At 49.7% G+C, this 12,007-nt stretch overlaps 1 protein-coding gene across 1 annotated transcript in view; it reads right to left on the bottom strand.

Moving 5' to 3' along the window:
* Positions 1 to 218: 218 nt before the first annotated feature.
* The window catches only part of TMEM116 (transmembrane protein 116), a gene marked incomplete at its 5' end in the record, with an annotated part of 12,137 nt that continues 348 nt past the window's right edge, over positions 219 to 12,007 (bottom strand). Inside the window, 8 exons of the mRNA XM_009702626.1 lie at positions 219 to 829; positions 1,345 to 1,418; positions 1,534 to 1,678; positions 2,170 to 2,308; positions 2,390 to 2,473; positions 2,903 to 2,952; positions 4,500 to 4,604; positions 8,548 to 8,679. Of these exons, the coding sequence (XP_009700928.1) occupies positions 629 to 829; positions 1,345 to 1,418; positions 1,534 to 1,678; positions 2,170 to 2,308; positions 2,390 to 2,473; positions 2,903 to 2,952; positions 4,500 to 4,604; positions 8,548 to 8,679 (930 nt within the window). The remainder of the gene's footprint in view (positions 830 to 1,344; positions 1,419 to 1,533; positions 1,679 to 2,169; positions 2,309 to 2,389; positions 2,474 to 2,902; positions 2,953 to 4,499; positions 4,605 to 8,547; positions 8,680 to 12,007) is intronic.

The following is a 12,007-nucleotide window of genomic DNA, read 5'->3' as shown; positions in this document are numbered from 1 at the left end:
CTGGTTCATAAGAGATGCTCCACTGGGTCGAAGAAGCTTCTGAGTATTGTAGCTGAGCAGGGGTCAGCATGAAGAACAGAAGGGAAATGTGCAAAAAGTTGAAGCATGGCAGTGAGCGCTGCTTTTTTTATGCTACTTCGCAATTTTTCATTCCTTGCAGTTGGCTATCAGTATGGTACTTGGTCTTATCTTTACAGTGAATTAAAAGTCAGAGATTGAAAAATATTCACCTTTGCTTTACTGTTAATTTGTAATGGCAAATACTTAGAGAAGTAAAACATCCTTTGACCACCTTCCCTCAAAGGAGCTGTACCAGCTCCCTAAGTTGTTACATATAATTTGCTGCATTTCTAAAGATATTTCCATAAGGAGAAAGTCTGTACTAAAGATTTACCACATTTAAAGAATCCATTTACAGTCCATACAAACCTGTAAAATAAATAACTGTCTTCACTGCAGTGTCTGTCTCTGACAGATCTGCGCCGGCTCCTCCAGCACTACGGCTAACTTTTTGCTGCCGGCAAGACAGTTCGCAGCAGCCAGCCCGATAGCGGGTCTGGCTGACATTGCTAAAACACGACAAGGCCTTGTTAGGACGCTGCCTGTTCTCCTTCGACGCAGGGATTCATCAGAGCAGGGTGGACGTGGACCCCTCTGCGTCCGGCGTGCTGGCGGGGAGCGTGCTGGCGTAGAACTTCTTCTGGGAGCGCAGGAGAGGAGTCTGAGTGTCAACGTCCCGGCAGGCGTTGCGTTTGAGGGAGAGGAAGACGTGCTGTGTCCAGCCGTACACGATGCAGTTCAGAAGCCCCTGGGAAGCTGCTGTCAGAGCCTGGGAGAGAGCAGAGGGGAGATCAGGGCTCTGTTGTCAGCCAGCACTGCACAGCACTCCGCGGCTCCCTACCAGGCTGGCAAACCCGGCACGTTATGCCAAGCCTCCCACTTCCAGCACAATTTTATCTCTCTGCATCCCCACGTGATATAGGAAACTCATGGTTGTTTTAATAATCTTTGCTAAATGCTGCCTCAGGCACAGCAAGGAGCTGGACAAGTGTCGTGGAGGAATTGCGTTTGGAGGCTTTCACAGAAAGGGAAAAAAACCTAACTGATTTCTGGGGATCCTTTCTAGTCCTATTTTCTACAATTTCCATGATGCTGGGATTTTGGTTACTGAGACCTTTTCAAGCCTGGGAAAAACATAAAAAACCTAACCAAGGGCTTTGCCTACCAAAAGCATAAATCGGACTTAGGCTCACAGAGCAGCGATCTTTGTGGCTAGAAGCACGCTTTGTCCAGCAGAAGCTAGAAGCAGGGAAAACACAGGAGGTTGCAGAGGAAGACGCTTACCTGCAGAATTAGAAAAGCCATGTAGATTTTGCTGTTTGTTGAAACGGTCAGCTTCAGTATTCCAAGGAGGACGGCTGCGAAGAGGGACGGACAAGAGGGTACTGCTTTAACCCCACCTCCTCCCAGTTTGATTGCCAGGCACTACGTCTTAGGGGGAATATTGTGAGAGTTACTCAGCTCTCTGCTAACCTGGGGCCCAGCAGCAGAAGAATGCGATGGGGTAAAAAACCACTCGTTGTTCTACCATCTTAATCATGGCCCATTGCTGATCCCCCAGGAATCCTGTGGAGTTTACGAACCTTTTGTACAAACCTCGGGCTTGACTGAGTATAACCTGAAAAAGAACAAGCGTACATCGTTGTTTGTACTTTGTGCACATGCTCTGATCCAGCTTGTTCATCTGGGACGCCGCATCCCGCTTCGATCTAGCAAACCTTGTCAGGCAACAGCGTGCTCCCCGGGGGAGAGCATCTGCTTCGTACGTGACCTTTTCTGAACTAAAGACTCTGAACTGATTTGGGCTCTCGTTGACCCACGCAGTAGGTGATCTCTGCTGCCACGCTCTGAACCTTCTCTACCTGCTAACTCCTTTTTGGAATGGGCAGACCGAACACAGGACTCCAGATGGATTTATATGGTGGCACAATGACATTTTGTCTCCCCTACTACCCCTTCCAAAAGGGAAGCAGCACCACACAGTTCTTCCCCTGACATCGCCTGGCCTCTGGTACCATCCAAGCAAAGATAGAAAGATGAAAAGGGGAAAATCTTCTCACACTGATCATCTGGGTGCAACGGCTAGTGGGCAAGGACTGTGTTTCTTACCAGAATGGCTACGAAGCTGATCAGAAAGGAAGCAAGGAAGACCCCAATGCCATAGAAATGCATTGCGCGGCAAACGGAGCCGCTCAGGGTTTGCGGCTCGTTGGTGGGCACAACTATTTCCGTGTGCATCAAGAGACATCTGTGGGGAGAAAGGGAACACCCTGAGCTCCTGCCGTGACTCATAAGCAGCGGGGCTGTTTCAGAGATGCGTGGAGCTTACCCGTGCTTCTGGCTGAAGTTCTGGTAGCAATTACTGCTGTTGCCCAGGCAAAACACAGGCACCATGAGAAGGAAAGGGATCAGGCTGAGAGGAGAAAGGGCAACGGGACAGTTATTCGTTATGGCACTGCACTGCTCCTACCCCCAACAAAACACTCCTTGGTTTTTCGCCTGTCACTACAGAGGACTTAAAAATTGGTTTTATCGACACTGCTCTGGAAGAGTATTTCATCAGCTTTACTCACTTCTGCACTTCCATTCATGCAGGCAATACATGGGTAAAGGGAGTACTTTCTGAAAAACTACATATAGTTAATATAGTTATAACTAACTTTGTTGGAGAAAGGCCCTGACATCCCAAACCTCTTACTCCGAGTTTGTTAGGTCACTCTGCTGTTACTGATGAGCTTCACAGGTTTTAGTAAAACTTGCTTCAAGATAAGTACGAAGCAGAGATCAGCACACTACAGTTTACCAAAACCACATCATTCCGCCCGGGAGAATTAAATCTTACCTAGATGAGATCGTTGCTATTCGGCCAATGCAACTCGCATAATCTACAACCTGCAAAATCCAAAGAGCTTAATTAAACGATCGTTTCCGTACAGCCACTGGTTCACAGGACCCAGCTCCCAGGGAGCGCTTCAGGAGCTGAGGGTTCTTCAAACGCTGACTAACCCCCAGACCGAGCACAAATGTTTGTTTCCCCTTTGCACTGAATCAACACCGCCGAGTTCACTCTGTGCTGATGATCTGCAACAGAAACAACCGATGCTTCCACCCGCTTACGGCCTTGTTCTCCTTCACCACCAGAGGATTTGAGAAGGGAACTTGGAACTGGAGAAGGAGCGGACACTTGACGAGCTCTCTGGTGCAACTTACTCCTTTTTTGTACTGCTTATTCACTTAACCTGGCCCTGTTCCTCAGAAAGTTCATGTTCTGGTGAAGAAATGCAGGCAATTTGGAGTGTCCTGGCACCTGCTCACCAGGAAGGGTACTTGGGCAGCTGGTATCCCCACACCAGCTACGACAACACAATGTGGGCACTGCTGTCGTGGTGGGGAATTATGGTAGGTGGTGTGTTTTGAATGGGAGTCCAGCAAGAAGGAAACCAGTCCTACAAGTGGATCCAACCCCTATGGATAAGAGCCCTTGACATACAGACTGATCTGCCCCGCCTGCTGCTCCCGAACTGACAGATGGAATATCTGGGCTACAAAGTTTGGTGCGCACAGCAAATGGCGGGGAAGAAAAAAGGCTATATACGGAACTGGGGCTGATGGGTTCAATGGGAAAAGCTGCACAAGGAATCTGTCGTCTGGCAGCAATACGTCAGGAGCAACACAGCGGTTACAGCCACGGCGGTGCCTCGCTGTTTAGCCAGGTGTGAGGAATGAAACAACTGCAAGGAGGGATTTGGCCAAGCGGTATGTGAAGTGTTTGTTTAGCCTGCAAGGCAGAGAGTATTTTTCTGAGTATTATGTCCTTGTTCCTTGGTTCCCAGCGATTACACCGGTTCCCCAAAGGGCTTTTGTAAAGGCCAGCGATGATGAAGTGAGGACTGGCCGCTGTTCACAGAGCCAACTGCTCCTTTTATCACTAGCTCACTGCCGTCATACCTCCTATCTCAAACTCTTACAACACTTACTGATGCTCTCAAATGCAGTACAACACCTGGGAAGGACAGAAATTGTCAGTTCTCAGTTCCAGGCTGTCCAGGCACCCCCTGCTTTCCTGTCCTCTCTGCCATGCACTGGCAGAAGGCAATGACAGCAACAAACCGGTTACTCAGCTGGTGCAAACCGCTGTTCTTCTAACTACAGAAGAACTTCACCAATACCCAGTCTTGAGCTTTCTCTGCTCCGAGACGTGCACTGCCATTGGCCTTTGTCTGCTTTAGTCTTGCAGGCCTGAGATGCTACAGCAGACCAAGCAGTAACTCTGCTGACCTCAGCGGGCAAGGTACATCAATTCATCCAGCCATGGGGCAGAAGAGCCTTCAAAGACCTCGTGGTGAGATATACTGTTATGTATTCACCTCCTAAACCCCACCACGAGCCCACAGTTAGACCTTGGTACCCAAAAGTTGTTGCACATCAGTCCTGCTCACCTGGGGGGGCATCCGGAAAAAGTTCTGGTTGTATTTCATCTTTAGGTCCATGTACAGATGCCAGGTGTAGTTGACAGTGTATAGAAAAGAGGCCACGTAGAATATCTGAGAAATACAAACAGACAGTATTTCAGCCCTACAATAATAGTTCCTGCAGCACTGTTAGCTCACTGCCGATGAACCCAAAGCCCGTGGAGGGAGGATGTTAAACAGCGTAGTGGGCTGCCAAAGGCGAGGGTCCCTGCACAGCCCCTGTGCTCACACCTGCTGGGTTGCAGCGGGACATCAACTGGGAAGAGCCAGGTAGAGGAGGGGTTCGTGCAGATTGCACAAAGGCAGTCCTACTTTGGCCTCAAACAGGGGACAGGAGAACGTGTGACAGCAGGACAGTCTTAAGAATACAAATCTTTGTGACTTGGCTCAGTTTTTGGCCCAAATCCTGGCAACAAAAGGTTCAAAGGTACTTGGACCCTCTCTATGCTACGTTCATTAGGAAATACAACACAGACGTGGCACTTGGATTCGCTTCTCGCACAATGAGCGCACTACCCACCGAATTCACGGAAACAGAAAACGGTAGAATATTTAAAGAGGAAAGTGCGGGCAGAGAATATCTGCACTAAGCCTAAGTTAACATCCCAAGAGCCCTTTTCTCTCCATGGGAAAATGGAAGAAAGAAAAGATACAGAACGCTATTTCCCACGGAGAGTTTCACAGCCCTTGATCCCAGCTTGAGATGAGACCAAATATCTAAAATTTCCTGTAAAACCCCCCAAATCTTTCTTGCATTTGTTTCTGAATCCATGGTTGCTCCTGGCAGTCAAGTATAAACAGCGCTGCCTGACCATACTCTATATATGCGTGCGCTGCGCCTGTTACAGGAAACACATGCTTCGGTGGCAAAGGCAAAGAGGAAGGGCTGGACAAGTGAATTTTCCTGTGGATTTGCTATCCTTTGCCAAAGGGGCGAGGAGCACAGGTTTGCCACCCTGGTATCGTCTAAGTCTGGAAAAGTAGTCACTAAATAAACTTGGTCTCCTTCGCTGAGGTTGCAAATGCTCTTGGCTGACTCAAGAGGCTGAGTCCGAGGGGCTGCTGTGTTGCAGCAGGAACATTACTGTGACTTTCCAGCTCATTAGATGAGGTTTAATGAGGGTTTGATGCCCTTCTTCAATTACTTCCAGAGAAGGTCATCAAAACAGTCCACAAAGATCGTTCTCTTGCACTTCAGAATGCCTCAGAGAGGCTCGGAAAATGTCAGCACCGCCTTCTTTTTTGGAAGAGGGAACCAAAAGCCACTTGTGAAGTCGCCAGCAGAAAGCGACGGGAGATCTGCTCTCCTGAGCCCCAGCTTCGGGGCTGTGGACAATCCTGCAGCGCTCACCATGAGGAGATAAAGCAGGGGCTGGGAGACACGAGAGTCCCTCATTATAACACTTCTGCGGCTCCCCATTGTGCTCAACAGCGTGAGCAGAGCCTGCCAGGACATTATTAGGCCACTGGAACTGAACTGGAAGAATGTGGGGGAATTGTGCAATTATAACCACAATCTGTCTTCTGGACTTTATTATTGTAATGCAAAGGCAAGGCAGGGAGGAGGGGAGAATAAAGTCAAGAGACAGCAGAAGGGAGCAGTATTTACATTTAATATCAATCAAGAGTCTGGTGCTAAAACAGGGAAAGTCCAAGAAAAAAAGCAATCTCCTCCTTTACGACACGGTACGGATGTCAGGGGAGTTCAATCCACCGCAACGTCAGCCCTTGGTGATAAAGTGATGGTAAACAGGCTGAATAAGGCAAAATATTGTCCTGCTCCTAAGGCAATCCCTTGAGACAACCACATCACATGGACTGTGGCGTGAGTCTCTCCGAGGGCTGCCATCTGCAAACACCACTGCCGAGCGGTCCTGAGCCTGTCCTCACCCTCGTCGTTCAGTGCGTTTTACACCTTCTAGGTGTTGCTGGGCAAAGAAGCTGCGTGTGTTTACGAGACACCCAGGAACTCAACTCTTGAGCGACTTCTCCACTCAGCATGGGCCGAATGGGGCCCGGAGACATTTACTCATTTCCCTCGGTTACAGATCACTTACGCTCTGCAGAAGCTGCTGGTTAAACCTGTTACTGGCTCCTACTTACGTACAAGGTGTTCCCACCACACAAGGGCATTGCTGGGGTGTTGAGTAAGGAGGTGTCCTGCACCATGTCACGTGTACCATACGGGCACGGTTGCTATGGCAAGTGCTCCATTTGTTTTAATTTCTTTCAGAGCAAACAGCAGCGACAGCTCTTGCCAGAGGCGAGTCGGTTCTGCCACCCTGGCAGTTCTCCTGCTGGGGACCGTCTGCCGGTGGCAGGCAGGAGAGAAGCCCGGTGACCCTGTGGCTGAGGTTGGGATGTGGCAGGCACCCTGTGCCCCCCACCACAGCACCCTGACTGTCCCCAGTAAGTCCCGTAAAGGCTTGCCCAAGGCCAGCTCTGCCGACCCAAGCTGCCTTCCCCAGTGTAAAAGTAAAGCTCCCACCTCGCCTCCATCCCTTGCTGGTGTCATTAAGAAGCATGGCCACAGGCTGCAAAAGCAAGAGCAGAAAAGAGCCAGAAACGCATGCTCTTAGTGTCTCCGCCGAGAAATGATGGCATATTGTCTATATCCAGCCTACTTCTCCTCTAGCAGTACAGCCTGTCTTCTCCTGGCCAAAGGCAAAGCTGCAAGGGGAACAGCTCAGAAACACCCTCAATCCCACAGGCTCTTTCCACTTTTCAGCTCTGAAAAGCCTCTCCCAAGCTCTTCTCATTTTCCCCTGTACCATCATCTAAAAAACATCCTCTTTGATACTGTTCTGCATCGTTCCCAAGTGGCCAAGTTACCCACACCCCACTGTTCCCTCTCTCGACGTGAACATATTGCGGTGCTTCCACAGCGGCACAGCGGAGCCAGAGAAACCAGAGATAAGCCAGGAGTGGAACAGCTGCTCTTGCCATCATGAGTAATACGGTTTTACCCACAAGAACAGCTGTTGAAATAATCCTGGGCTGCAGGCACCCATCCCCAGACACACAACTGCGTGAACACTTCCATATCACACGGGCAGCTACGTCCCTGCCCTCCCCGCGGTACACGGAGAGCCTCTCCAGCTTCAGATGCTGCTGCTCAGCAAGGACGTTTTAGCTCCCATCTGTGGGTACCACCACGCTCGCGGGGAGCTGCCCAAGCCCACACAACACACAGCAAGGCTCCCGACAGCCACTTGCTCTTCCCAGCCACGTTTTTGTGGGTCCTTTAAAAGGAAGCTGTTAAGCCCAGAGATCACGGTTTGGGAACCACAGCTCTAGCCCAAGCTTGGCCATATCCCACAGAGTTTTTTGAGAGCAGTGATTTGCAAAGCCTAATGCTGAAATGGGAACTCAGTGAGACAAAAGCAAACTGTCAGGAAAATGGTATTTCGCTCACCCTGCTCCAATTAGTCTCCAGCACACGGAATCAGCTGGAAAGTAGCCGAATCGCTGGGGCACGGGGCTGAGCTCGTGCTGACGGAGCGGCCCCTGAGCATCCTTGGGATTGTTTGAGAGAGGATAGGGCTAGGTCAGCAAGAGCAGGGCTGTTTATATGAGTAATGCTGTAAGTCCGAGCTCAAGCGAATCGCAGGATGTGTCTGTTCCTGCCCAGGATGGAGGAAGCATGAAGAGGAACAGAAAAGCTACCGTGTGAGAGGCACAGAGATCATCGTGGGCACGGGTCCAACAGGAAATAGATTAAGACCCATCTACTCACTTTACCCAAGCAACCCAAATGCGGTAACCACAAAATCCCATGCTCTCTTTGCCTTCCTCATTGCCTCTCACAAACCAGATGTACCTAAACCCAAGCATCATTATCTCTGTTTTACACACAAGGCGAAGAGATCTGATAAGTCAAGTTAACACAGGGAGTCTCGGCCAAAGCCTGCACAGAAACCACCCCCCCCCCGGGCCATGCTCTGACTACCAGCAAGGCTAATTAAGGCAACAGGTGCAAAGTAACAGCACGAATGGTGATGCCAAGGCTACTCACTTGTCCTGTCGCTTGCAGGTTATAGCAGATGAGATCCTGCTCGGAGGTTGGTGTGCTGTAGAGAAGCGTCCCAGCAAGCCAGCACATGCCCAGCAATAGGTCGGAGAGGCTCAGGTAGAAAAGTGGACGAACCTGGGAAAAGTGAAATTGGTCAGCAGGTCCCAATGATGGTCACAAGGCTCTCACAACTACCTACAGCAGCAGCTTTACCCCCGTGCCTCGATACGCTTTCGTCCCCCGGCTCTTCTGGTAGGGCAGCTCTCCTGGCACACAAACCCCATGCCGATTCTGGCTCTCCGGAGCTGTTTCACTGCAGATATCCCACTCTAACCACCCTTTCTGCCACTAGCAATGCCCCAGGATCCAAAAGCAGCATCAATTCTTACAGAAAGTATCTCAAAAGTCCAGAACGTTACAATTTCGCAGAATGGGACAGGTTGGCAGGGAGAAGCGATGTTATTTGTTAAATCAACTGATAGAGAAATCAAACTTTTGGTAAACACAAACCCTTCTTCAGGTCTGAAATAACTCAGAACAGATATTTTTTCCTACGTGTTTCATGTCATTTCAGTTGGTGACTAAGGCTGAATCTATTTTACATGCCAGATTCATTTTCACTATGAGAGCTGCTAGTCTCACTGCATCTTGCTGGAACAGTCGCATCTCCTCTAATGGCAGTTTCCAGTCCATTTCAGGTTTGCATGCACTGGCCAAAAGGACGGTAAACACTGTAGGAAAACATTTGTGCAACATTCTGGCCAACATTTGCATTGTTAGTGGGAGAGCAGACACTCTGGAAAAGCAACCTAATTACCCAGATTCTTAATTGTAGTCTTTGGTACCTAATTTTCAGCATCCTGGAGAGAAAATGGTGGCATTTTTTCTTCCCTACGGAAATTATAACGCTAAACACAGCATGGAAACATTTCAGGAGGCCTTGATTTTAAGATTTTTTTTTCATGGAACTGAGCTTTTGGTGAGATTTGCCTCAATATTGTCCTTGAAGTAACTGTTTGCCACCCATCGCATTGTGTGGTACTTGTCTTGTTCCCATGAGCAACGAGAAAGAGCTTAGTAAGATCGATAACTGGTAAGGTAGCAGCCCTGAAATAAGCAAAGAAACAACTTTTGCAATCAAACAGGTGACCCCTTTCTCTAGCAAGAAGTGTCTTTGGAGCGAGGCGCCGCCGTTTGATTGAGGAGCTATTTTGGCACAGGCTTAAATAAAGGAGTAGGTGACATAGTGGTAAGTGAAAGGCAGCGTGGTTCCTACTTGCAAAAGGAAAAAGAAAAAAACCAAATGGTATTTATAAACTAGAGGAAGGGAATGTAAAGAGGTAATGATTCAGATGAGCTGCGAGGCTGGAGCATACGTGTTGATTTAGCTCTCTCTGGCCACTGCCCAAGGCCATCTGCCTGCGCAGAACCTGTTGACGTGACAGAGGAAATTCTTTGTTCATTGCTTGCCATCATCTCTTCTGAACAACTTAGCTCAGGCTTGAAGAGTTTTATTGACCCGCAGAGACAGAAAACAAGCTTCAAGAATGCAATATTTGATTTCCTAGGCTGGGGGCAGGAGGGGAAGTGTTTATAACATTGTTCTCCTCCCAGCCTCCAGAGCTGTTTATTTTTAAACATTTTACTCTGGAGCCTCATGACTCAGGGAATAAGCTGTTTGTGGCAAGCTTTGATACCGATCTCTTCCAGCCCTTTTGTTTACAAATTTCCACTTAAGACCAGAAACATGGGGACAAGGCGATGGGGAAGTTACTGAAGATTTTGCTGCTTTTGAAACACGAGCAACAGACCTCCCTTGGCAGCAGAACAAGAGCCTGGAAGCCTGATACAGATGAATCACTCCAGCTGGTATCCATCGCTCCTATCCGGATTTGCAGAAATAATCTGAGCAGGAACATCTGGACTCCCTCAAGCAGAAAGGGTCCATCCGTGACCGGGAGCCACGCGTGGCTCTCAAGCAGCTAGAACGCAGCACCCAAGCCACAGCCACATCATATGACTAATAGCACAAGGGCTCCTGAGTAATGCAGGCTTCTAGCCATCGAAGGAAACGGGCTGAGGCTGCCGAGTCACACCAGGACACCTGCCAAACCCAGCGCTGTACCATACCAGGGGGGAGGACACCAGGAGAGAATCATGTCTGGAGCTCTCCAGGTGCAGGAGATGTGGTAGAGGGAGCCTCTGATAACGCACCTTGTGCAGCACAAGCTCAGGTGGGTTTTCCATCCCAGCACTAAGGTGAAGTCCCAGCCTGCCTTCCTCCCCGGGAACGCACCGAGATCTCTGCAGCTCATTCTCCATTGCTGGGCAGAGCGTTTCCAGGAGGCTGCCTGCCTGGGAGCAAGACTGCTCCACATGCTCTAAGCAGTGCAAATTTGCCCTGCAAACCTGGACACACGTTCTCCTCCCCACCCTGCTTCATCCAGCGATGTGTCAGTTGTTAGCTTGAGTGCATGCCTGCCTTCTCTGGGGATAACTCACTGCATTCCCTGGAAGTCCTGTTCTCTGGGCTGCAGATCAAACCCACGACGTACAAAGAACACTGAAGACAAGGGAACTACAAATACAGCTTTGTTACAACATAGCTGCCAACTCTACTGTCCTACTGCTCTTAGTAAGTAACCCGCTATCTGCGTGGTCCACAGACCGGGCTGCCAGACATCTGCAAATCCTGACAACAAATCCCAGCTTCACACCGATCGGCTCCGGGCACTGCCTCTGGTAAATCCTGGATAAACGGAGGGACCACGTGTGGACAGCAAAAGCCTGGCAGGCTTGGGATGGAGGTCTAGGGTTACTGGGCACGTGCCAGCCACCTGCTCAGCACATCTGAGGGGTTCCCTGCACGTGTGATGCACTCGGGATGTACCAGACGCTGCATGCGTGTCAGATCTGCAGTGCACGTGTGGACAGCCCCACTCCGAGGGAAGTCTGCACCCGAGCCGCGCTGCTTCAGCATTAGAAATGTTTGTGGCTCCTGTGGACGGTCAGGGTGACTCTTTCAAAGCCCTACTGCGGAGTCCGGCACAACAAACTGCTTTTCAGCCTGGCCTCTTTTGGTCTGAACTTTGCAGCATCTTTGAGTTGTATCAGTTTTAGCAGCGCACCTGCCTGGAAAAACGACTCAGAGATACCCAAAGACCGACACCTGTGAAAACATTTCCTACAGGGGCATCTCCACTTTGCCCTTCAGCAGCTTTGTACACAGCTCCTCAGCCAGTCCGGCACAACAAACTGCTTTTCAGCCTGGCCTCTTTTGGTCTGAACTTTGCAGCATCTTTGAGTTGTATCAGTTTTAGCAGCGCACCTGCCTGGAAAAACGACTCAGAGATACCCAAAGACCGACACCTGTGAAAACATTTCCTACAGGGGCATCTCCACTTTGCCCTTCAGCAGCTTTGTACACAGCTCCTCAGCCCTCCAGGCATTTCCCCCCACCCCA

Source organism: Cariama cristata, unplaced genomic scaffold, assembly GCF_000690535.1.
Source record: "Cariama cristata isolate BGI_N322 unplaced genomic scaffold, ASM69053v1 scaffold27806, whole genome shotgun sequence".
Taxonomy (NCBI): domain Eukaryota; kingdom Metazoa; phylum Chordata; class Aves; order Cariamiformes; family Cariamidae; genus Cariama; species Cariama cristata.
This window is presented reverse-complemented; position numbering and strand designations above follow the sequence as displayed.